Genomic DNA, 26,015 nt, shown 5'->3' with positions numbered 1-26,015 from the left:
CGATACCTTATTAAATCCGACGCGCCCGAATCCAATGCAAGGTTTTCTGACGATTGCTTTAAAACTGGTGAACAAGTTTATATGGTAGACGGACGCGCCCGGACGGACAGACAGATACAGATATGGCTACATTAAGAAATGCATATATACACAAATGCACGCATTAAGTACACGATATTAAGATATTATGGAACTCACAGCTAGTTCAAATACTTGCCCTCTTTGTTACCACCATCAAAAAATAAGAAGCATGCATTAACATGCATTTAACAGAAGTGCATCCTTTAAAAGATAAGATTTAGCAAGGCTGCAAACTTAAATATATATTACCCATGGGAGTTCATTGCAAAAAATGTAAGTTAGAAGGCAGTCCCTTAGCGTAGCATCTCAGCAGCACTGATGACTGTCGTCAAGGATATGCAGATGTGTTCCTCTGTTCTTAAATAAAATGGATGTCAAGTGCTCACATAGCGTATGCGCAATATATTTCTGTAATTTTGATGGGCAGGAGGCAAGTGAAAGCAGGGCAGACCAAGTGGCAGTGCTAGTAACGAAACGGCAACAGGCAGCTTCAGAGCTCGAACAAATTGCTGTCGCACCGATATGCAGAGCACTGCATGGGTAACCAACCAACCAGGAAACGTTATGCCTTTTAAATGTGGTCCAATTTTACATTTATTTTGACTTTATTTCTAGCCATTTTCTGTGGCTTGACTGGTACGCCTATTTCATAAATTATTTATTTATTCATTTACAGACGGTTGGTCGTCGAATGTTGAGCGTTTGAGCGCTTGAAGCAAAGCGCAGCAAACTTTTTTAAACATCAAGCAACTCAAACAGACGACAGCGAGAAGCGAGGAACGTGCAACAAGCAGCCAGCAGGCGATGGCATCGCGTCCTGGCAGAGCGCTAGGCAAACACTCGACGACGACGTTGCTGTTGACGCTGCCGATGAGCATTGCCAGTTGATGAGGCTGTGGATAAAGATGAACTCTGACCCGTCGCTTGTTTGCATTGCAAATTGCAATTATGTGAGCGAAAGAAAAGTGATTATCGTCCGAGCAAGCAAAACAACTTCAAGCGACGTTTTAATCAGCGCAACAGTAAATCGAAATAATGTCAACGCTTAAAGTCCATCATAGTCCAGGCGCTGCCATCAGAACAGCGGCGTTGTCCACTTCAACAGCAACGACAACAGCAACGGCATCAACAACGAGAAGGCCTACCAAATCGATGGCAATACTTGTAGCTGGTGGTGCAGCCTTAAACGCAACGGCAACAACAACAACAACAGCAATTACTAATGGCGGCAGCAGCAGTGGCAGCGGCAGCAGCTTGCTGCTTACTTCAGCAACAAAAGCGCTGAGAGCAACAACAGCAGCATCCACAACTGCAATGACAACATCAACAACTACTTCGCGAACACCATCGCAATTTGTGGAAGCCTCGTTGACTTCGCTGTCATTAACGGCATCATCAACATCATCGTCCGCCATCGCCGCCTCTCCCTCGCTGCCATCGTCTCCAACAACTGCCCTGGAGCTGCTCTCGACCATCGCCAGCAACATAACGGGTAACGCGAATGCCAATATCAGCAGCGTGGTTGAAACCAGCGAACAATTCGAAGACAGTTGGCTGGACATGTCGCTGCTGCTGCTCAAGGGTTTCATCTTTTCGTCAATTATCCTGGCCGCAGTGCTGGGCAATGCATTGGTCATCATTTCAGTGCAACGCAACCGTAAACTGCGGTAAGTGAAGTTCATTTTGCATGATTGCTTAACTCATCAGTTGAATAGAATTTTAAGCAATTGACTTCTATGAGAACCGCATAGAAAGGTAATATTGAAAAGTGAAAAATCGCGAACTAGAGAGAAAAAAATACAAAAAGCCGCACAATGCCACAATGTCATGTCATGCCCACTGCAATGATGCCCCGGTTCTTCATATCGAGCGATCCTAAAACATACTACTCCCATACATACTACATAACATACTAATTCTAAAATCAAAGTATCTTGATCTTATCGAGGCGATCAAGAATACGGAAATACATAAATGGACTCAGCTGTTGATGCTTATCAGGTCCACAAATACTTTTTGAAGTGGAAGAAACATCCTTCTACCAGTTACATCAATTTACACAAGCCCTTTTAACTCTTATTACCCGTTTTCAATGGGTTCAGGGTTAAAAAGGCAAGCTGCAACAGAGGAGCCTTTTATAAATTATAGACATACCCGTAAATGCAATTTAAAGAAGCGAAACGAGGAATAAAAAACCATAGTGAACTTAAATATGACACATGATGATGGCAAGAAGAAGGTACCCCAAAAAGAGAGAGAGAGATAGAGAGAGAGAGAGAGAGAGAGAGAGAGAGAGAGAGAGCGAGAGAGAGCGAAAGAGAGAGAGGAAGAGAGCAAGATAAAAGCACAAAATTTTAGCATACTATCAAGGGCGAGAAAAATGTATTAATGGATGTGTGTGCGCAGGCCAAAAAGTCATGAACTTTGCTTAACTAGCAAACAGTCTCCAAACTGTATTAATTTAAATGAGCGAATGAAAGTTAATGCAAACTTACTTCTTGATACATTGAAAGAAGTAAAATAACAAATATCCTGCCGTTGTACAAGAAGAATGGAAAGTAATTTGGGAACAATAGATACCCTGTATTATTTGTTATTTGGATATTTACTGATTATAATCTTTTAATTCTTCTTTAAAGTTTAGTAGGGATTTATAAATCGATTTTTTATGTCAAAAGGTTCTCAATCTAAGCGCTTTTCTTCTAATTATGTCCAATTGCTGTTCTTTGCGTTTAAAGAGAATGTGAATGTGACATATTACAACAAAGACAAATGATATTCGGAGCTCTAAATTAACTCACAATATTAACAAAATGGCATTTGGACGTGAGAAAAATTTAATTTTTTTGCTTAACTCTCAAATTGTTTTTAAATTAAAAGCAACAGCTGAGGCGACCGCTGCCTAGTCAGCCGAACGGCTTATGACACTCAAGGAAATAGTAAAATTTCAGCATAAAGGTGACCTAGGTGCTGGCTGTGCAGCAGGAAAATGGAATGGAATGCAAAGCAATGAGGCCAAATGCCAGTGCGAGGTGCCTGTTACATTGCAAGCAAATGCAATGTCATCCGCTTGACATGGGTTCCTCTGTGTGGGCCGCTGTTGGCGGCTTGTGGCTTATCCGTTGGCAGTTGATGGTTGGTGGTTGGTACCACGATGCTCATTTAATGTAGCGATTCTTTTTGTCTCATTCGCAGCGTTATAACAAATTACTTTGTTGTGTCATTGGCGATGGCCGACATGTTGGTCGCCCTCTGCGCAATGACATTCAACGCATCCGTGGAGCTGTCTGGCGGCAAGTGGATGTTTGGGCCATTTATGTGCAATGTGTACAACAGTCTGGATGTATATTTTTCCACGGCGAGCATACTGCATCTGTGCTGCATATCAGTGGATAGGTGAGTACATACCCCATACCACTCCTAGCCCTGCTGCCCAGCGGCAGCGTAAAACACGTATCTAAAACGCCGATGCATGTAGCTGGAGGCACTTTGAATAGAACCTCCATTAATCTTGCCTCCTGTAGCCGCAATCTCGCTCTCAATACAAAGCACTGCGCGTTGCGAATGAGAAACGATTAATTACTGTGAAAGGCGAGCACATCAAAAGCAAACATTAAGCCAGGGCGTATGATGAATGCGGCCCAAATGGTTTGCACACGGCCAATGGGCCGCTTGGCTTGTGGGTACCCACGTACGCCTCCTTGCCCCGCCCTACAACATGCAACTGTTAATTGGAGCTGTGGCCTAAGCGGAAGCCCCAACAGCTGGGACGCAAAACTGGGCAAAAAACAACAATGGCGAATGCCCAGTGGCCACTGGAGCCTTTGTTTGTCTGTTTTAATTAATTTATATTTCACACACCTTTCAAAGGCTCCGGCAAAACACGCAAACACACGAAATACAAAACAGAAGAACAACAAGAAAACAAAGAGAACGTGAAAGGAATTGAACCAAATTAATTAATGTTTCTCATTGAAATTCCCATGAAACTTCAATAAACAAACACTACATAAATTATGAATGGGCATCGTTATAAGTAACCAATGTGATTTCTCACTTGATCAGCTTAAGTTTGAAAGGTGCTACTTGAAGTTTTAGCCTGCAATTTTAATAATACAGCAGACGCTCTTTGAAAAATTCAAATTACTGAATGGCCTACATCTTCGTCGGTAGAAATGCAATTCAAAGATTTTTTAGGCGAAGTTTTCAGTTTTGTAAAATTTGCTTCGAACTTATTTTCAAAGCTGTACATAATATCATAATGAATACGAGCTTCAGCGATTTGGAAATTCCACCCACAACAGTGGCTAATTAGTGAAATACGTTTGTATGAAAGTGTTTTACTTACCATCCGATCGGCGTCAAAAAAATTTTCAAGGACCTTTATTCACCTGATTGGTATTTCGCACTTTTTTGAAAATCCATCCCTTCTTGGTGGAAATGGGGGTCAAGGATTTGATGGGAAGGTTCATGCTCAAATTCATTTCCAAGTCGAAAGTGCGGGTCAAAGATTTTTTGGGGTCAGCTTTATGTTTTGTCCGATCGGTCTCAAACTTACATTCAAAGCCCTACAAAAGAACATAATGAATGCGGGTTTCAGCGATTGTAGAAATTCCATTTGAGACTGGTGATTGGCGGTAAGCGATTCCATTAAAGTTTATTGTTTACCCATTCATCTTTAAAATCGATTTTAAATGCGCTTTTCGTGGATGATAAATTGGGGGTGAAAATATCTAATTTTTTTGCACAAAACTTGGCACGGGCAAGGCGGGTAATAGCCGTTAATTTTTTAATTAAATGTTAATAATAAAATTTATACAAGCCATTTTATTGAATTAACTTTTCAGCAATAGGGATTACTGATGACTTTGTCTTTTCATTATGATAACGCATAAATCTTACTTCTTTCTGTTAACCTGTAACAGTATCAGACCTGTAACAGAAAATTCATAAATTCCTCTGTAGCTTAGTAGCTTTCAGCTACGGAAGCCAGATATAAGCAGAAACTCTTAGCCATGTTAATTTCAATAATCGAAATACCTCAACTTTTCATATTAAGAGTATAGAAATAACCTAACCTGGGTCAAAATACATATTTGTGCTTAACTAAATTAATCTGGTTTGGATTTCCGACCATGGTTTATACAAGGTCATCCGATTTAGCTTACTTAGCTAACTAGTAATACTTAACGAGGGCCCGGCGCACATGATTCAAATTACCTGCCTTTGCAATAGGTCTAACTCTCCACCCCTTTGAGAGGCTTAAGTCAGTCAGATTGTTTTATACGTAACCATATCAGAGCCATACAACCGATTTATTAATTCATATTCGTTTATTAATCGTTTTTTTTTTGGGCTGCCACAACAGATACTATGCAATAGTGCGTCCACTGGAGTATCCATTGAATATGACTCATCGCACTGTATGCTTTATGCTCGCCAACGTGTGGATATTACCCGCCCTTATTTCGTTTACACCTATTTTCCTGGGCTGGTACACAACGGCCGAACATTTGCGCGAGATTTCCCTGCATCCGGATCAATGTTCATTTGTGGTTAACAAGGCCTACGCACTCATCTCCAGTTCAGTAAGCTTCTGGATACCAGGCGTTGTCATGCTGGTTATGTACTGGCGCATCTTTAAGTGAGTGACATTCAGTACCTGAATGCATGCACCTGAAATTGCTTATTTATTTGCATCTTGCGGTTTCTTCCTTCCAGGGAGGCTGTGCGTCAGCGCAAGGCATTGAGCCGCACCAGTTCCAACATACTGCTGAACAGCGTTCACATGGGCCACACCCAGCAGCCCACCAATCTCAGCTACTTACATCCCAGCGACTGTGATCTCAATGCAAAATCCGCACGAGAGGAAACGAATAGTGCTCTCAGCAATTTGGAGGTATGTATAAATAACAAATGCATCCCACAGTACAATTTCAAATCAGAGATCTGAGAATTTGGTTATCATATGATATGTAGGGTTTGTAGATTCAAAAGCTTTTATGTGATTTCAGCAATGACTGAATTATGTGTAACTTTTGTATTCGCAATAAATATAAAATTACATCGAACTACGTACGCAAATATAAATGCAAAATTAAATTGATATTGAAACCGATTCGGGTTCCTGCGAAATGTATTATATATTTTAATATATATTATTGAGCTACGGGTATCGAAATTCAAAATATAATTGATGTTGAAACCGACTCGGATTTCTGCGAAATATTTTATTATTTTAAACCTTTTTTAATATATATTATTATATACGTATTTTTACACAATATAAATGAAATAGTTATAAAAACCGAGTCTTTACGAAATATTTTGTTATATTTAATTGCTTTTGATAATTATAATTCATATTGTTTAAAAAGTTTGTGAACAGTAAAGAATTTAATTAAGCTGGAATAAACAGGAAAATATCAGAAATTTGGCCTTATGACATATGTATATCACACAATATCGCTCTACAAATTTACATGCTTAATGATATTTTCATTTTGGTGACCTTTAATTGCTTACACTTGTAGAGGGTATTTTAATTTTGTCATAAAACGTATAACGCATAGAAGACTTCATAAAGTATTTGCATATTCTTGATTATAACAACAGCCGGATCGATAAACTAGTCTCTCAGATGTAACCTTTAAGCATGAAATATTCCCGGTAGAACATTTTCGGAATCAGTCAGATCGGCAAACAATATATTGACCCAAAAATTAAGTTGTTGTATGAAAAACTTTGTTGTTTTTAATATGGGCCAAATTGCATTAACTTCGGACTACTATATCATACAGTTCTATAGGAAGAATAGGTCAAAAAATTAACGTTTTATGAAATATTTTTCTGTTTTTATGATATTGTTATCAAAAGCTCAAAAAGCTTTCCATTTATCTCACATTGGCCAATTGGCCATATGTCTAAAAGGGTATATAATCTTCGGCGTGAACAAATTAACAAAATAATGTGGCCTTTTTATTTCTGCGTCTGTTATGTGAAAAATATTTATTTAGAAATTATTTACGACTGGTATATCAAATTATATTTACTACCTTTATTAAGTTTTTATTTCTATTTACAATCATATCTTCGATAGTAAGTATATTTTGTGGTGTAGATATTTGCATGTGATTTTTGTGTGTGTTGGCAATGGTATTTTAAACGGTCTCACCAGTCTTTTGGCGGTCTAAAAGTTAGGTCGAGTGGGTGGTGTCTTTTAAGGCGTCGGGGGTGCAGGTTGTTGACGAGGAGGTTTATTGCGAGGGTGTTGCAGTGGTTGTCCAGTCGGTCTTCGTGCTTCAGGCTTATTCGTTTCACTTCTTCGGTGACGACTGGAATGTTGAGGTCATTGTGGATTACACTGTTTTAAATGTAATAGGAGGCCTTAACCAGCCTGCGCAGAAATATTTACTACTGAGCTAGTATTCAGGAGTACTTTCACTTTCTAATCATAGTGTTAAATTCTGAGCCTCAGATTCATTTTTCTTAACTATTATGGAGCCTATTATATCATATGATAAAATATAAATCTAAACTAACCTCCACAGGAGAACTTTTATGATATTTCTTGAATGTACTTTAATCGGCTTCACAGGATATGCTACAGACGGCCACCGATGAGGACGACGATAAGGACGAGTGCGATGAACTGCGCGTGCCATCGCCGCCACCGCGTCGCCTTAGCCGCAGCAGCATCGACCTGCGTGACCTTGAGCAGGAGCGTTATGAGAAGGTTACGCACACGGACAGCGCTCCATCGATGATGGCGCTGCAGCAGCAGCAGCCAGCTCTCAACCAGCTGCAGGCGCCGGTGCCTGTATTCAATCCGCAGATTTGGGTCGAAACCCTAGCAAAGAAGACACCTCAGTCAGCAACAGCAACATTTCAGCAGCAACAGAGCCTGACAAGTGGCAGCGGCAACAGCGAGCCAGAGCCGGAGTCAACGGCCTATCGCGTGTTTGGCCTGCACAGCGATGATAGCGAGACGAATGACCATTATGACACACACTTGCCACTGGCCGAGGACAACAAAGAGTTGAAGCGACTCATCGAGGATAATTATTTGTACTTCAAGAAGCAAACAAGCGCTGCGGGCGGCAAATATGCCGCACTGAGCGAGTCAGATTTTATTCGACTGAAGGCAGGAGCTGCGGCCAGCGGGCACAAAGCATTTGCAGCGAGTGACTCGGAATTTATGCGCACCATCAGCGAATCGAAGGTGCCCGATCAACTGCCCGGCAAGGAGAAGGGTTTCAATTTCATGTCACTGCTGGCCAAAACGAAGCGCTCTAGCGCCGAGTGCTTTGCCCTCGAACGGAAACGACAGCAGGCCAACTCCGAGGGCTCCAGTTTCTTTAGACGCTCGCGTAATCGCAAGCTATCACATAGCTATAATGGAGGCGCCAGTAGCAGTGGCAGCGGCGGCGCCAAGGAACGCAAACTTGAGCAGCGGGCGCGACAGCACAGCGACACCGACTCGACGCCCAACAAGCCGGACATACTGCTGGACATAAACGTGCTCAGCGAGCAGAACGCGGCAAGTGCGGCGGATGGCAATGGGCTACAGCTAATCGACTTTGGCAGCGATGCGGTTGTCGGCGTTAGCGTCACTGATGATGAACTGGCCCAGCTAGCCGATTGCTTTGCCGAGTCACCTAAGCAGCCGGCAACACCGCCGCCATCGCTGTCACCGCCGGAGCTGCCCGAGCAAAGTGGCATGCTTATTACGAACAGCTCGGAGCTGGCCGAGATCTTTCGCTCGCTGAGCTTTCCGATGGGCGAGCAGTCCAAGTCCAGGCGTCAGGCGGCGCCGCAGCGCATGAGCACGCTGAGCGATCAGGTGTGCCCCAACTATATGATGTCCCCACCGAATACGCCAGCAGCTGTGAACGCAGCCGTTGCGGCTGCTAACTCATCGCAATCGGCGTCCATCAACGTGTACTTCTTGTCGCCGCCGCCGCACGCGGCTGGCTATACGCCAAGTGACACATCCACCGTATCACTAGACGTGGTCACCACACTGCCTGTGCCGCAGCCAGGGACAGCTACACAGTACCAGCAGCAGCCACCCAACATATCACCCAAGCCCGAAATCATACTTGACTCCACACTCTCGCCAGTAGACGGCAGCGAAGGCCACGGACTGGCCGAGCACAAGGATATCACCTCACCCTTGCTGAAGCGTAAAGATAGCGCCACCGACACGGATGTGAGCGCTTCCGGCGGCCGACAGCGCTTTCTCACTGGCTACGAGGGTATTCAGACCATGCGGAAACGACAAGCGTCGGTGGTCACCTATGATGTGAACGTTATCAACTTCTCCCAGGAGCAAAGCGACAGTCGCAGCTACATTCCTATGGGTCGCGTCTCCACCAGTTCGGCAAGTAAGTGCAGAGAAACAGTCATGGGCGAAATTTCAAAATGGTCAGCAATCAGCAAAGGTCATGGTCAGGGTTACGTTTATGCTTGAGTGCCTATTTAATTGGGGCAGCATTAAAGTATGACTCGTGACTTTGAATATAATCAATATCTGAAAGTAAATTTTATGCAATCGCAGTGCAAACTAAGTGTAACTTAATAAAAAAGAAAATATGCATATATGATTATTATTGAGTGTCGAAATTCAATAATAACCGGATACAATATAGTCCAAAAAATACCAAGCACTTGCTTGTACATTCTTTTTACCTGTTAAATGCATTGTTTTATTTTATTTTTGTTGCTAAACTATATATAAATCACTTTCTAATTGGCATATTTACTGCATTTAAGCTTCAGAATTTAAAGCGTTGATAAATGCACAAAACAAACTTAAATACAAATATTGTAAATATGTGAATTCCATGAAATTTTAATGGGTTCTCAATTGTTATATTAGTTATTTTGTACTCATTAATATTTAATTTATTCAATCGATTCAACTATAAACAATTGCAACGTAGCCCGAAAACTAACACCCCATTTTCCGAATGGTGAATTATTCATGCTGATTTAAGGTGAAGTAATCATCATATCTGACGGATTCAAGGACTTGCACTATTTATTCAAAACATTTTGTTGTGAATCCATTCACCTAATCTGTGTACCGGAATCAGTAACAACTGAGTGCAACATGTGAATAAATCATGAATATTCGGAAAGTGGCTATATACCAAGCCACAAGCTGACCTTCCTGAAACTTTGCCCACTCTCTACATATAAATACTTAGTTTATGTGTTAGTAAGTCGCTTTAAGATTATTGCTATGCAGCAAAACTTAAGGTTTAGATATTGCTCTTAGCACTTTACCTATTGCAATTTTTGCACTGCAAGTCGGACGCATAAAGCATACGCCTAGTTGACCAACTACTAGAACTACGACAATCAAGAAAATGTGTGGAATGATTTCTTTAAAATAATAATTATTGAAAGAGTTGAGTGTACTTCATTCAACCTATTAACATTATATAGTACTTAGTTTTCCAGTGATCTTGTCAGCTATTCTTTTTCAGTATATATTATGTCTTTAAAATTTCACTATATTTCGCCTTCCAACTATTGCATGGCGCGCATGCTTACTGTGATGTGGCCTTAACAACCGTAATATAATGTGACGAGCCTTTGATTTCATACAAATGTATATGTCTTTTACCATCCTAATCTATCTATCTGTATTCCGGTCTATCTCTTCTCTCTCTCTCTATCTCTCTCTCTTTTTCTTTCTGTATGTGCATATGTGTGTGTATATGTTAATGAAATCATCAAATTGTGTTCAATCCAATATCAAAAACCAACTCAACTCCAATTGTGAACGTCCTCAAACAAAATAAAAACGAAAACTTCAAACAGAGCACGAATTTTCCAATAAATCCTCACTGATTCGACGCGGTGGCATCTGCATTTTTGTGGATGAAGACGAGGCCGATATTATTGAGCAAAGGCCGCACGGCGTTACTTTTGCCCCGGCCGCCAACCCGGCGCAAAAGTGTCCGCTCTGTGGCGCCGACATCAGCGCCACCACAACCGCCAATACCACCAACACCACCACCACCACTACAACCACCGACACCAACACCTCAGTCAGAGCAAGTAGTAATCGTAGTAGTAACGCTCAGGCCCCAGCTATGACTCCGGCTCCGGCTACAACACCGGCTCCGATTTCAGGGCAGGAACAACCCTCGCGCACGCGCTCACGCTTCTGGCACAAACAATTGGCGGCGCTCGTAGCATGTTGGCAGCAGAGCAACAACCGGAAGCAGCGCTATAAAACCGGATGTAGTCACTGTGGTGCAACCGGTGAGTTGTTTTGTCATCTCCGCAACACATACTGCTCATTCGATTTTCCATGAACCACTTTCCCACTCCAATATATATCTCTCTCTCTCTCTCTCTCTCACTCTCTCTATTTTTCTCTATCTCGCTCTGTCTTTCTTTACCCTTGTCTTTTTCTCGCATTGCTGTCGATTCTTATCTATCCTTGCATATCCTTTGCCCCCGAATCTCTGTGTCATTCCTGAGCTTTTCCCTACAGTCAAGAGTCGCACCTGCATCAGCCAAAAAAAACTCAAGCACATCTGTAAATACACATTATTTATTCCTATCCTAAAATTATTTGTAATAGGTCAATTTCATTAACATAGTATTGAAGTTTCAGAAAAATCAATGTATCCCAAGTAAAAGGTATTTAGAAAATAATCCAGAAAGGCATTTAGAAATTTTCTTGAAAATTCTTGCTGGCTTGGCATAAATTAAAATAGACATGATATCAAAAACTGAGAACTGGGAAATTATCAAAACTGGAAACGGTAGTTAACCAAGTAAGCAACAGAATAAATGAGACTGTATCCAATGGAAGATATAAATGTAAGATGAAAGGACGTTTTTACAGATGCTGCAACAAGTTACTAAGGTCTTTGCAAATCTGAATATATAGATTAGAATATTGCTAAATCGGTATATATATGCAGTTGAAACCCTTTTAAGATCTTTCGAGAGAAATAATCAAGCCAGGAAACTATCTGAACGTTATTTTTATACCCTGAACCTATTAACAAGAGGCAAAACATTTATGCAAGTGTATGTTATAGTCAGGAGAAAGCATCGCCGACCCAATTAAGTATATATATTCTTAATCAACATCAATAGCCGAGTCGATCCGTCTGTCCGTCTGCTCGTATGTATGAAAGTAAGCATCTTAGAACCTATAAGAACAAGACACTTGAAATCCTGTACGTAGAGCCTCCTAGTACACACGCAGTACGAGTTTTTTTTTCTGATAATCGACCTGTTTTTTTAGAAAATCTCTTAGGTTTTTAGGGCTAGAGTCAACCAACTTGTCATGCAGCTTCTTGAATAGTATATATATGTCAAGCTTTTTTTACATTTTTTTAATTACTTTTTAAATTTAGTTTCCATAATGTTTGAGGTATTTATATTTATTTCCTTGGTGCAGACAATATAATCAAATGCGGAGTCGATGAATCCATACCCGTATATCCTTTAGTCAGCACTTATGCATTCTATTCTCTGAGTATTTATGCTGTTGTCGTCTAAGTATTTTCTAAGTCTTTCTGCTGCAGAAAATTAATATGTTGAAATCGGCCGTTTCCGACTACCATCTAATATATTTTATTTTACCAAACTCAGCATTGAGACTCTTACTCTTTTTTCAAAACGGACATTATATTATGTGTCAGAAGAAAATAATGTTGTTTCAAGGATATTTATTCTTCCTTTCTTGTTTTATATTTAAAGTGACATTTTAAGATAACTTAAAAGCTTATAGTATTTGAAATGTATTATTGTAGTAGCTTACGGCCAAAATGGAACTCAGAGAGTTGAGCGACCAAATAAAACCCATGCAGCTAGTAGTTTTACAAGCAATAGCTGTTTATTGGATCACTTATAAATTACAATGATTACAATAATTACCAGCACTTAGTATCAACATTCAAACTCGAATCGTAATGAACATGTATAAATCCCAACAAAGCCCAATTGGACATGCCCATTCTCCAAAATAGACATTGACACTATTTGCTAAATCCCTCGCGTCCCTGGCTGTGGCCTTACGGCCGGCACCTTCAGGCTAAACTAATTTTTGTTCACCGGCAGTTTTGAAGTCTTCTTCGGTCCTCCTTCATGCTGTACATAATTGCCTCCGCTATGCACGTGCAATATCTTTGCTTTCCCAACGCCCAACCTATTGTGCTTACTGTGTTTTCTTTTTTGCATTATGATTCCTTGCTCAGTTTGTCGGGCAACCGCTGCCATTGGGAACGTTGGCGACGGCGGCGCCGACGAGGTCGAGGACAAACTTGTTTGCCACTTCCTGTTGCTTACCGTTTGTCTGTTTGTCAGTCTGTCGTCTGATTTGTTTTTCTTTTGTGTAAATACTTTTTCAATGATGTTTATGTTTATGTTTTGTACGTGTGCGAAAATGAGTCGGTGTATGTGTGGGTGTATCTGTGGAGGCACTGTATATCTTTATGATAGCAAGTGTCCTGTGTAAATATTTTCAATTGTTTGTTTCGTTTTTATTACTTTTCCCACACCCACACACACCGACACGCACACACACCAGCTCGATTATTCAAAACTGGTTAAATGGCGCTGCCCAAAGTTGGTTGTGGGAGTGAGAAGTGGGTGCAATTCACTAAGGAGGGTGTTTGTCATCGATGATACAACAAGAACGACGACAAAAACAACAACAACAACAACAACAGGAACAACTACAAAGGCAATATTAATGTGAAAGTTAAACAAGAACCGTCACACATGGCGCTACACGCATAACATGTGAGGCATTGCTTGTATTCACACACACCCACACACACACACACGCAGACTCACAGCTTATGACCTCGCATTCAACAGCATTTCCAACTGCAGCAGCTGGCCCAAAGCTGTACCAAAGATGAAATTTAGCTTATCAGTTTGTAACTCTCATCGAAATCTCATCATCAAACTCTTTATCTGCCCGACAGGCGGCTCAGTGCGACCCGCGAAAGGTTGGAAGGCCGAGCACAAGGCCGCTCGCACTTTGGGCATCATTATGGGTGTGTTTTTGCTCTGCTGGCTGCCCTTTTTCCTTTGGTAAGCAGTGCTCTAGGCGTAAGGCTCAAAGCTCAGTTTACTTATTTATTTATATATATATATATATATATATATATATATGTTTGGCTATCTGCAGGTATGTCATCACGTCGCTCTGTGGCGCCTCCTGCCCCTGCCCGGATGTGGTTGTCGTGGTACTCTTCTGGATTGGCTATTTCAACTCAACACTTAATCCGCTCATCTACGCCTATTTCAATCGAGACTTTCGCGATGCCTTTCGCAATACGCTGGAGTGTGTGCTACCCTGCCTGGAGAAGCGCAATCCGTATAATGCTTACTATGTCTAGAGTATACAAAGATCCATAAATGCTACCAAACGATGCCACTGTAAGTGATATTAAATACTCTTAGCTACTTAGCTAATACCAAATAAAACGTTAATCATACAAAAAAAAACTCTGTTAAAGCCTTCGAGCTAAGCAATACTCAATTATGTGTTTATTATGTATAAGTATTTATGCAATTGTACGTATGTATTTATAAGTAAGCATTACGCTAAGCTGGGAGCTCTTAACTTAATGGATTCTCTGGCTATATCATGTCAAATGTGTGTCTATTAAGCATATACGTAAAACCTCTTTGTCCCTAGTATAAAGAAAACTCTCAAAACCGAAGCAATTGAACAAGCCACTAGAAAATAAAAAAGAACTAAGAAAATATATAACTACTAGAAAAATATATAACTACCTAAAAGTAGTAATCCTTCGGCGAATTTTCGAAGCTTTTCAAATGTCCGATTGCTGTATTCCAAAGCTTAAATACAGAACTCTCTTAAGTCAAATTTAAAATATGACTCAATTGATAATGCTTTAAATATAATGAAGTATACTATTCCGTTATTATATTAAACAAATTGTTACATTTTCAACTTAGTGTTTGAAACTCTAATTAAATTTAAAACGGTGAAAATAAACGGATCATGCCTAATAAATGCAAATTGACCCACAAAAATAGGGTACTACAATGGTAAAAATCAGTTTAAGCCAATCAATATCCTGTTTCCATTTTAAAAACTCTTGAAAATGGAATAAAACTGGATCCTAATTTTGTGTTAAGCGCGTAAGTTAGATTAATAGATATTGTTCGTCTTGAAACAAACATTAGTGTTAAGGTATGCAATCTAAATTGAATTGTTCGCGTCATAAAGAATAATCCAGCTTAATGACAATCTAACAAAACTAACAAAAAAGAAATGAAAACCGCAATGAAGCAACTTTAAAATGCAAAAGTTATCAGACGTAGCAACTTTTATAATTTGCTAGAAAACGTGAATAAATTACTTGGTTTCCTTTTTTAAGTTAAAGCTACTTTTGTGATACCTATTAAGGGGAATTGATTTCATTTTTAGTTCAATTTGGTAACGATTTCTGTACGCATTGCAAGTTTATGTTTTAGATAAAGCGAATGAAATGTAAACTCGATATATATATAACATATATACATATTTTATTTCTATGTATTTACTTGCTGAAAACTAACTAATTAAGAGTTAAAGTGTGCAACTAACGTGTTTTAAATATACATCTACTTTGAGCGTGTGTAATTGTGCATTTACTTCTGGCGGGCACTGTACATTTCGCATTTATAAATATCTGTCCGCGAGAGTGTATATACATAGATATATGCTATGTACTTGGTTGCGGTTATTCGTGGCGAACTCTGCTATGGGCCAGTTTTGTCTTGAATCGCTCACCAGATGCTTAACGCGCGCATCGAACACACGTCGACGGAGCCGCACGAGGGGGACGCCACTTGTGTGGTGTATTTCAACAACCAGCTGTTCTCTGGAGGTGCCGATGGTAAAATACGTGTGGGTATTATGGGGCAACAGTTAAGTTTAGTCATTTATCCGCTTACCTGAATTCGGGCTTCCCTTACAGATTTGGTCGGAATCGCTGCAACTACTGCGCACAGTGACCGCCCATGATGCGTACATTTATTGCATGGCCGTGAATGAGAATGGGAAGCTGTATTCGAGCAGCTGCGATGGCCAGGTTAAGTACATGCTGCCACCGTATGGGGAGGCTTCCGTGCAGGAGTTGTTCCGCTGTGACGACGCCATTCAGGCCATGTATTGTAATCGCACTGTGCTCTATACGGGCGATGATAAAGGCGTGGTTACCACTTGGAGTAACGATCGCATGCTCTTCAAGTACAATTTAGTGGAGGAGGTCAAATCCCTTGCCGGGGAACAGCAGCTCATCTACACAGTGCGCGACCTGGACGTGGTCGTTTCAATAATTGTGGAAGGCAAGTCCGGCAAATACAGCAACAAGACTGTTATTCCAGGTAAATCACCTTTAACACTGCTCGGTCCCATGATCGACGGCAAGAGGAGCTATCTGGCATTTCCCGATCGCACGGGCATGGGTCTGCAGCTGATCAATAATCTACCTCAACACAAGTTCTCCCACATTTGGCGGTTGCCGGTGAGTGGGTAGCATTCTACTTAGCCATTTCGTAAGTCACTATTGTCATCTTGATCGCAGAACTGCCATGAAATGATTGTGAATAGTATATGCGGAACTGAGGAGTACTTGTATTCCGGTGGCTACGACAACAAAGTGAAAGGCTGGACAGATTTGGCGGCAAATCAGCCACGTGCACTGGGCGAAGTGGATGTGGGCAGTTGTGTGAATTACATATGTTGTGGCGCCGATAATTATGTGTATATTGCAAGCAGTGATGGCTTTATACGTTGCGCTAAATTTATTTAGTTTACTTTTATTAACAAAAAAAAAGTTCAGATTAACACAAATGAGTTATGCATAAATAATAAAAATTATGATGATCATATTTTTATATCTTTTGGAGCTTACAGCCATTTTTATAGATATTTTTTTTCCATAATAAATAATTGCTTTCATCGAATATTGTCATTATTTATTTTATTCAATAACGTTCAGCTACGATGAGATATAGAATTGAGATTAGAATTCCGACAGATTTTCGGCTTTTTAGAGCAGAGCGGAAACAAAAGAATAATTTAGAATCAACTTAAATTTTATTTTCAAAAACACGTTATTGCCCATTTATTTGAAGGGAACGCATTTTTTATCATTTTGCAACACTGTTGGTGCTGCCAGACCTAAGCAAAAAGATGAACTCAAATGTGAGCATTAGCATCCACTAAAATATACGGCAACGCTAATGCATTTGTGTGAGCTTGTAAGAAATTAACTTTTTCACGCTTTTAAACTTATTTGTATAAGCCGGCTTGACCCCGACGATGACACATCCCGTCGCGGCAAAGGGTCACCCGCGCAAGTATCCGTTTGTCAACATGCGCATAGCGGATCACTCAGTGCTGGACACAATTGAGGGCCGTCATAGTTGCCGGCACTGCAATCGGTCTCGGAAATTTTTCTGCTACAATTGCCACATACCAGTGGGTGAACTGGGCAGGTTATTGCCACGAGTAGAGCTGCCCCTCCAAATAGACATAATCAAGCACAAGAAGGAAATTGATGGCAAAAGCACGGCGGTGCATGCGGCAGTGCTCGCGCCGGATAATGTGCAAATCCACACATATCCAGATATACCCGACTACAGGCAGGAGGATGGTGTGGTGCTCATCTTCCCAAGTGCTACGAGTCTCACTGTGCCGCAGCTATTTCAACGAAATGTCCATTTGAAAATTGATGACAATTATGGCCTGCCCAAGGGCCATCACATGGGCACAATGTTGCGGCGACGCATGGATGAAGTTGTTGGAGAAGTAGAATCGGAACAAAGCTTCAAATGCTACACATACGGGAACCTGCCAGTAAGACGGGCTGTTTTCATTGACAGCACCTGGAATCAGAGTCGCAGCATCTACGCAGACGAGCGCGTCCGCGGCCTACGTACTGTGGTTCTCCAGAATCGCTTGTCACAATTCTGGCGCCATCAGCGAGGCAGTCCCCGTTGGTATCTAGCCACCATCGAGGCCATTCATCAGTTTCTATTAGAGATGCATGTGAACGCATGGGGTCTTAATGCAGCATACCGAGGCCTGGACAATCTGGAGATTACGGAAGGCTTTCATCAGCTGGCAGCGCCTCTCACGCTGGAGGCGCCTACGGGTTGTGTGCAACGCGAATCACCCTATAATGGACAGTACGACAATCTACTGTTCTTCTTTGCAAATATGTATGATCTCATACACAAGTACTACGACCACAACGATCTGATATCGTACCGTCGTCCAATTTAAGCAAAATGAGGTGTTATTATTTATTAAAAAGAGTAATAATTACTTGAAGTTAGTTTTATTTAAATATCTTCAACTATTTCTTCTTCTTCTTGCCCTCATCGCTGGAATCGCCAGGCTGCTGTTTCTGCTCGGTATTCACCGGTTTCTGCCATTTCAGAGGATTGTTGCGATAGAACGGCCACGGTGGGATGGTAATCTATGCGAAGTATAAGAGAGCTCGAATTACGACTTAGCTGTGATTTGATGATCCACCTACCAGTGAAGATAACAGGAACCCAGCACCCAGCACGTAAACAGTTTGAGAAAACTGCTGCATAAACGCGCCATATATAAGACCAATAACTCCAAATAATGTTATGATTAAACGGGACCAGCGCTCAGCTTTCGCCTGGCCAACAAAGTCCTGGGAAAGATTTAAAAGTTCAGATACCGTTTTCGTAGCAGCTTGGAAACTGTGACGCTTACCATGTGTGTCTGTATATCAAGCATGTTGAGATTTCTGAATTTTGCACTTCTAATGCGTAAACAAATTCGGTTGCGGCACGTCAGCAGTAAAAATCGAAGACAACTTTAATGTATATGTTATCGATGTTTTGCAGATGGAGCCAATGCTATCGACTATCGATAAAAAAAACTGTAGGTGTTTAAGCGAAAACAATTATACGTGGGAAACGTTATTTATACGTGACCAAGAATAAAAGTTGGCCTCGGCGGTGCAATTCAATTAACAGTCTTTGGGAAAAATAATCGGTAACAATAATTGCACGCATAAAAATCTGAAGATTTCTTTGTTTATTGAGTACATGGTTACTTTAGCAAATTTATCGACCATCATGGCGCGATATAAGCACCTATTCAAAAAAAAAAAAAAAATTTAAATGTAAATTGTTCATACATTTATTTGTACAACTTGTAAATAGCGGCAAACTATGCCGTGGACGTTATTATTTAAGAACTTATAAATAAGTGGCGTGTAATGTGCTCTCTATGATTAATGATAAGGTGAATGTGCAGTGGAATACATTTGTTTCGTTTTCATTTTGTTCGCATTTTAGACTCGAGCGGCACGGGTACGGCGTAAGTTAACAATATTGATAACGCATATGGCAATCCAGGCGAAAAGCGCAAACCAGGCGAGGACGAGGGTAAAGTACAAGCAAGCAGCGGTATTGATGCGTCCGTAACGACGACGCTCATATGAAATGCTCTCCACCAGATAGTCCATAAAATCAAAAACCGCTGCACAGGACAGACGCGCCTTGATCACGGGCACAATATTGCCAACGCCTTGAATTTCCTTGAGCAAGGACTCGCGATACTGTTTGCAGGTGACCTCAAAGCCATCGGTAAATATGGCAGCATAGATCAGCTGGTAAACGGCCATAATGACCGATATAACCGTGGCAGGTAGCCCTAGCAAAGACAATAATATCATTACGGCGATCGTTGATAATCTGGTGTTTCTACTTACAGTAGTAGGGCGAGAGGCTATCGGGCGTCAGTTCGGACTCGGTGGTCACCACGACCATGTCACCAGAGCTGCAAGATAGAATGCAAGAGAGAACGGAAACAACACAACGGGTGAGTAATTGCAAGTTTTCAATTAAATTGGTGTAGTCTCGCATTTGCTTCAGTCATCTCTCATTTGGGTCTTCCATTAGCATAAGGCTTAATTAGGCCAGTCTTGCGAGTGTCGCAAGTTGCTGCTGCCGCCGATTAACCCACATGACCCCAGTCTGAATTAGAATTAGGCAGCACTTACCGCTGTCGAATGGTTGTGGTGCCAGCCTTCCGTTTACCCTTGCCAATGCACATGCGATAGCCATGATACACGCCCAGCACCACGGCAAAGATCAGCGGTAGAATAAGTCCATAGGTGGCATAGTGGCAATACGCTATGTTGCCGCCCTCGAAGCTGTTGTAGGTGGTGCGGCCGTGCAACACACAGCCGCAGTTGGTGTCTGGGCAGGCGTTCAGCACATAGCGCCAATGTGTCCAGGCTACTGCCGAGGTGATGCAGCAGATCAGCGAAGTCAGAATGATAAAGGGATAGAAATAGGAAAGCGCACGCTCCGCGCTATATGACATCTTTCTGATGGATGGGCGACTTTTTGGATGGGCTGCATAAAATTGAATGTTAATTAATTAATAGCTCTTTCAATTGAGGCACAGTTAAGGTAATTTTTGAAATTGTTTATGCACTTGTTTGTCTTTGGGCGTACTGCGCTGCCCGCAACGACGTCGGCGTCATTATTCGTCGGACACCTGCGCAGGTTTTCTTGTACGCTCTCACACTCCCTCTCACGCGCTCTTGGGGCGTCACACACACACACACGCGACTGCATTTGCTGCACTGTACCCAATATAAACAAACAATTTGTGTGCCGTTGCAGTCGCATAAGTTCTTATAAATAATAAATTGTTTATTTTCATTTATGAAAAAAGATTTAAGCAGAATGCAAAACTTAAAAACATCAGCAAAACGGCAAGTAGCCTTTGGGAGAAGTCTGTCCGCTGACACATACACTTACACAAGCGCACTAAGCTGACACACCTACGTCGAAAGACACTGTACGTTCTGCGTGCGAGTAACCGTCTGCGCGCGCAGCAGTAAAACGACTGAATCGTCTTGTTTTGACTCTGATCGGAGCGAGCGCTCTGGCTCTGGAAAAAAGAGGAGAGAGAGCGAGAGGGAAGAGAACAGGAAGAGCGCCAAATAGCGGCAACGGTTGTGTATGTGCATGGCAGCTGACGCACGCTTAACCAGTGAGCATGTGTGTAAAAAACAACTTGGCAGCTCTGTTCGTTACTATTTGAATCGACGCGACTTCCAACAAGACCGTGTAATAATAAGTATGTACATATGTGCATAATATGAATGAAAGGTGTATGAAAACAACTAAGACGCCTGCTTTTTGGCCAGGCGCCATCACTTAGCATGCCTGCCAAGCATCTGCCGGGTACAACAAATGACGCGCGCAACAAAAGCGACCCGTCCCATGCTGCTTCATCCTGCTACGTACTGGCTGGCCGCCATTACCGGGCCATGTACATTTTGGCAAAAACCATTTTTCGCGGACGCCTGATCTCAGTTGCATGAGCACTGTGGAACTCTCAACGACGCGGATAATTTTGAGTGCAAACGTCAAACGGACAAATAAACCGAATACATAAAGTATTTGCCAAAGTATTGACTTACTAGTAGTTTATTGTATTTGGACTATGCTGAAGGCAAAGTGAAAACAAATGTGCCACTTAACCAATAAAAAGTGCCTATAATTGTGGGCGTTACGAAATTGCATGAAATTGCAAAATTGCAGCCTCTAGAAATTTTCATTGCAGACCAACAATTGCCTATAAATAGCCCAAAAGGTATAACATACATGTGTTTGTATGTATCTTGTCTGGTTTTCCCAGAACATGATCAAATTATACAAAATTTGTGCATAATTTTTGTAATACATTAGACGGAACATCATTTTTATTGTTCACATCAATGCATTGACAATGATGTCATTGTTGTGGCATGTGGCGAGTGCCCTAAACTTATATTTGATCTAAACTGTCAGTATAATATACATATGTCTTAAAGTTACATTTTTAGATTCTACTAAAACGACCACTAACATATTTTAATGCGAAATGGGTAAATATGTTTGCAATTTGGAGCCCTTCAGATAGTCATAGCAAAATCTTAGCATTAGTTAGACCCTTTTAAATATTAAATAATTCATTTATAAATCAAAACCAAACCATCTTATGTAAATTATATTATATTATATTGCAAGATAAAGAGTCTGTGAGTCTACCGGAAACTGGCATTATTTGTATGTGTTGATGAATGATAACTTCTTGTAAATGATCACAATTTCCGCTGTTAATAGCCTTTTTATATTCAAAGCTATGTTTGAGCGTTCCAAGTTGAAGATAATAGAGGGTTACTTTAAACCACATTCAATAGGAATTATAAGTATTTTTTAGTAAAAACAACTTTCGTTCTCGTAAAAATTGTCATACATATAAGAACCGGGGAATATACACAACAATAACATAGTTTTAATAGTTCACAGATTAAATTAAAGCTTAGGAAATAAATTCAAAAATTGAATGCGATAAAAGCAAATTAAATACTGAAGTTAAATTAAATATTTCATTTATATAAATTCAATTTTCCCATATTGAAAGCGCACATAGTTTAAATGTTGTCAGTATAGTGAAAATATATTCCTTGTTACTAAATTAATATAAAGTGAAATGTGAAAACATAATTTTTCTCTAAGAGTCTAATTGATTACTTTTTTTTATACCTACTGATTATTAAAGAAAAACTAGAATTATTTAGCTGACTATATTTATCCAATTAATCTATTAATATAAAACTGCCTGACTGACAAACTGATCGATTGTCCACTTAAGAACTGAGGAAATTGGCAGGAATCGGTTGCATGAATCTTTTTTCTTTACCAAAAGAACTATTGCAAATGCATTTGAGAAATGTTTCGGGCAGAGCCCGATGGTCCAATAAATTAGTAAAATTTCATAAATTTAAAGGAAGGCATGTAGTATTTCTCATACCTTAGCTTTGAAAAAAATCAAGTCGTTATGAAAAATTTGCATAATAAACATAATTGATGAATGAATTCCTTGGCTACTTATAGAAACAGTAAATACACCGACACAAACCGGCGCCTCACTATACATACTACATTCTATACAGACAATAGATCTTAGAGTGCAAGTCCCGCAATAAACAACCAGAAAATAGCACCCAAGTTATTTAAATATTGAAAAAGCATTATGGATAATTGGAACGTTTTGGCAGCACAAACCTCATCCCAGGCCATTGGACGAGATGATCTCAATGCGGTGGTCAAGACACGTCTGGTGAGTACCGCCGAGAAAGCCCCCTCCCAAATAACATGCAGTAAGCAAAACAAAAATGAAAATGATTGCGTAGAATGCGAGGCATATAGCTTGTATACAATATACGATATATTCAGGTTGTACACATGTTGGGAGTGTTTAGACCCAGGCATATACATGTATACTGGCCAACCCAACAGCTGTTTAGCAGGCCCAGAGTTTTTCGCTCTTCTGACCACCAAAAGGCAACGACATGCTCTAGAAATTCTTGGCATTTTGTTGTTTTGGCTGCTCTAAACATTACTAGCGCTCATCTATAAATAGGATCTCCTCGGTGGCTTTTCTCTTTAGCTTTTTGCCTGCCTGCCTGCGAGTGTGTCAAATGTTAGTGGGCTTTTTGGAGATTCCTCACAGTAGCGCCAAGTAGCCACAGCTAATTTAGACAGACGTTGAAGGTGCTCGGCAACGCGCGTATCTCTCGCACTGATATTTCTTTTATATAAGCAAAGCATATAGTATACTATCGATACTATACAGAACAATGGATATTTCTACTGATATTTGGGGTCAGCTGGCCGTAGAGGCCTCGCAGGTGTACCTATCCGATGGCACCATGCGTAGTCCCTTCGCCGACACGGTATTTACTTCATTCAAGAGCCCACGGGCTGACTGATATGTATTGATCAGTATCAGTTTAATAAATATATATATATATATGATCATCTCTCTTGCAGACGATTGAGAAGCTGCCCGACAAGGTGCTGTTGCACATATTTTCATATCTGTCGCATCGGGAGATTTGTCGGCTGGCCCGCATCTGTCGTCGCTGGCGTAAGATCGCCTACGATACGCGCTTGTGGAAGAATGTATCGCTGCGACCGGAGGTTTCTGGGCTGCACGTCGGCTCTCTGGAGATGCTGCTTTCTCTAATATCGGTAAGATTTGGACCTACGCTGCGCTACATCGAGCTGCCCATTGAGCTTATCACGCACACGGTGCTGCACGAGCTGTCGGCTAAGTGTCCAAATCTAACCCACATGCTGCTGGACTTCTCTACAGGTAAATGATTAGTCTCGCCAGTCAAATGGTAGCTAATATATTCTCTTCTTTGTCCCCTCAGCTATGCAATTGCATGACTTCAGCGAGATGCAGGCTTTTCCCACCAAACTGCGCTACATGTGCATTTGCTTGTCTGAGGTGATCTTCATGGAGGGCTTCATGCGCAAAATTTACAATTTTATCAATGGTCTGGAGGTGCTACACTTGGTTGGCACCTATGAGAAGTGCGAGGAGGAGGAGGAGGAAATTTACGAAGTCATTAATGTGCACAGACTTAAATCGGCCACGCCCAATTTGCGCGTCATCAATTTGTATGGCATTAATTTTATAGACGACTCGCACATTGATGCCTTCAGCTCCAACTGCATACAGCTAGAGTGCCTGGCTGTTAACTTTTGCAATAAGGTCACCGGTTCCACACTGAAGACGTTGGTGCAGCGCTCGAAGCGATTGACCTGCCTGCTCATGAATGGCACGAGCTTAAAATCAGAGTTTGTAATGCAGGTGGAATGGGATAAGTGCGCGCTACAAGAGCTGGACATTACGGCTACCGATTTGACTAGCGAGTGCCTGGTGGACATGTTAACGCGTATACCCAATCTGAAGTTTCTATCTGCCGGCCAAATCAATGGATTCAATGATACTGTGTTGAAGCAATGGATGGAACAGGGCAACACCAGGTCCACATCTTATAGAGCAATATATTTAGTTGCTTAACTTTATGACTCTCATCTACTCGTGCAGATCCCTCAACTCCTTGGACTTGGACTCCTCGGATAACATAACAGACGAAGGCATGCTTAAATTTCTGCAGCGCCATGGCCATCAGCTGAGCGCGTGCTGCCTATCTGGCATGCCGCACATTACAGATCAGCTCTGGATGAGCATACTGCCCATGTTGGGCAACTGCAAGTAAGTAGAGCGAAGCGCAGGCGGTGCATATGATCAGTAAATGACTAATTGACTGCCGTACAGAATAATAGTTATGGGCACGGCTGAGAAACTGGGCGTCAATATACACGTGGATCAGCTGATGGACACCATTGCATCCAACTGTGGAAATTTGGAGCGTCTAGAGCTGCGTTGGGACCCGGACAACTTGCGTTTCTCCGACAAAAGCCAAAAGGCTATTGATATATTGCGCGTCAAGTGCCTAAAGCTGCGCTGCATGGTTTTAAGGTAAGCTTTAAATTTTCTGCCATATATGTTTTCAAGAATCTTGCTTCCAAATGCCTTTACAGCGATGGTCGTTATTATGAAACAGTGAAGGCCAACTTTGAACGCGCCGACCGTATCACGGTGGTGCGCACCACCACCTGTTGTCGTGTCTCGCCGTATCATTTGTTGCGCAATTATAACGACTTGGTTTTCAATTAAATAGCGAGTGGCACATCAAAATAAATGTTTTATGTTAAACTGTTGCTGTATCCTTATATTCCATACGGAACTGGATCAGAGAGCGAGCAAATATCCCAAAAAACAATAGGTGCGCAAATGTTTATAACGCACATTTAAGACAAAATTTGTTTGGTTTAAGGCAATCTGTATTTTAGTTAGCATGCTGCAATACAAAATACTTGACATGTTACATATGCATCTGTTCTATATACAAATTTGATACAAATCGCTGACTTTTATACATTAGCTGCCTTAGAAGTTTTCATCCAATAAGCCACCTTTTGAATTGCGTTGATTTCTCAAAAAAAAAAAAAGTAAACAA

At 41.1% G+C, this 26,015-nt stretch overlaps 6 protein-coding genes across 11 annotated transcripts; 4 read left to right on the top strand and 2 right to left on the bottom strand.

Moving 5' to 3' along the window:
- Window positions 1–1,284: 1,284 nt before the first annotated feature.
- Window positions 1,285–15,667, top strand: LOC115764865 (octopamine receptor beta-3R-like). Of its 2 annotated transcripts, XM_030708142.1 has the most exons (8): window positions 1,285–1,748; window positions 3,277–3,477; window positions 5,450–5,725; window positions 5,803–5,980; window positions 7,679–9,467; window positions 10,912–11,358; window positions 14,049–14,157; window positions 14,255–15,667. In XM_030708142.1, the coding sequence occupies exons 1-8, from the start codon at window positions 1,396–1,398 to the stop codon at window positions 14,463–14,465; spliced, it is 3,564 nt and encodes a 1,187-aa protein (XP_030564002.1). In that variant the 5' UTR covers window positions 1,285–1,395; the 3' UTR covers window positions 14,466–15,667. The 2 variants fall into 2 exon arrangements, with proteins under 2 accessions (XP_030564002.1, XP_030564003.1); XM_030708143.1 differs by lacking the exon at window positions 10,912–11,358.
- Window positions 15,668–15,874: 207 nt separating this feature from the next.
- LOC115764968 lies at window positions 15,875–16,934 on the top strand. The gene is made up of 3 exons (XM_030708292.1): window positions 15,875–15,988; window positions 16,059–16,607; window positions 16,668–16,934. The coding sequence occupies exons 1-3, from the start codon at window positions 15,875–15,877 to the stop codon at window positions 16,893–16,895; spliced, it is 891 nt and encodes a 296-aa protein (XP_030564152.1). The 3' UTR covers window positions 16,896–16,934.
- A 401-nt stretch (window positions 16,935–17,335) lies between these two features.
- On the top strand, window positions 17,336–18,408 carry LOC115764884 (DTW domain-containing protein 1). Its single transcript, XM_030708165.1, has one exon. The coding sequence runs from the start codon at window positions 17,408–17,410 to the stop codon at window positions 18,371–18,373; it is 966 nt and encodes a 321-aa protein (XP_030564025.1). The 5' UTR covers window positions 17,336–17,407; the 3' UTR covers window positions 18,374–18,408.
- A 4-nt stretch (window positions 18,409–18,412) lies between these two features.
- On the bottom strand, window positions 18,413–18,938 carry LOC115764885 (signal peptidase complex subunit 1). The gene is made up of 3 exons (XM_030708167.1): window positions 18,839–18,938; window positions 18,630–18,776; window positions 18,413–18,569 (listed from the first exon to the last, which is right to left on the bottom strand). Exons 1-3 carry the CDS (start codon window positions 18,860–18,862, stop codon window positions 18,447–18,449), a joined length of 294 nt encoding a protein of 97 aa, XP_030564027.1. The 5' UTR covers window positions 18,863–18,938; the 3' UTR covers window positions 18,413–18,446.
- Window positions 18,939–19,256: 318 nt separating this feature from the next.
- Window positions 19,257–21,335, bottom strand: LOC115765042. Of its 3 annotated transcripts, none has more exons than XM_030708413.1 (4): window positions 20,899–21,335; window positions 20,136–20,493; window positions 19,845–19,912; window positions 19,257–19,786 (listed from the first exon to the last, which is right to left on the bottom strand). In XM_030708413.1, exons 1-4 carry the CDS (start codon window positions 21,311–21,313, stop codon window positions 19,425–19,427), a joined length of 1,203 nt encoding a protein of 400 aa, XP_030564273.1. In that variant the 5' UTR covers window positions 21,314–21,335; the 3' UTR covers window positions 19,257–19,424. The 3 variants fall into 3 exon arrangements, with proteins under 3 accessions (XP_030564273.1, XP_030564274.1, XP_030564275.1); XM_030708414.1 differs by having other exon boundaries at window positions 20,905–21,335; XM_030708415.1 differs by having other exon boundaries at window positions 20,928–20,964.
- Window positions 21,336–21,665: 330 nt separating this feature from the next.
- Window positions 21,666–26,007, top strand: LOC115765041 (F-box/LRR-repeat protein fbxl-1). Of its 3 annotated transcripts, none has more exons than XM_030708411.1 (7): window positions 21,666–21,745; window positions 23,032–23,257; window positions 23,971–24,295; window positions 24,357–24,975; window positions 25,040–25,207; window positions 25,271–25,474; window positions 25,537–26,007. In XM_030708411.1, exons 2-7 carry the CDS (start codon window positions 23,171–23,173, stop codon window positions 25,670–25,672), a joined length of 1,539 nt encoding a protein of 512 aa, XP_030564271.1. In that variant the 5' UTR covers window positions 21,666–21,745; window positions 23,032–23,170; the 3' UTR covers window positions 25,673–26,007. The 3 variants fall into 3 exon arrangements, with proteins under 3 accessions (XP_030564271.1, XP_030564272.1, XP_030564270.1); XM_030708412.1 differs by lacking the exon at window positions 21,666–21,745 and adding an exon at window positions 22,001–22,019 and having other exon boundaries at window positions 23,196–23,257; XM_030708410.1 differs by lacking the exons at window positions 21,666–21,745; window positions 23,032–23,257 and adding an exon at window positions 23,743–23,873.
- Window positions 26,008–26,015: the final 8 nt, after the last annotated feature.

This window comes from Drosophila novamexicana, unplaced genomic scaffold (assembly GCF_003285875.2).
Source record: "Drosophila novamexicana strain 15010-1031.04,08,12 unplaced genomic scaffold, DnovRS2.1 tig00000877-arrow-arrow-pilon, whole genome shotgun sequence".
Classification (NCBI taxonomy): Eukaryota; Metazoa; Arthropoda; class Insecta; order Diptera; family Drosophilidae; genus Drosophila; species Drosophila novamexicana.
The sequence above is the reverse complement of the archived record's forward strand: the minus strand, read 5'-3'. Positions and strand labels throughout refer to the sequence as shown.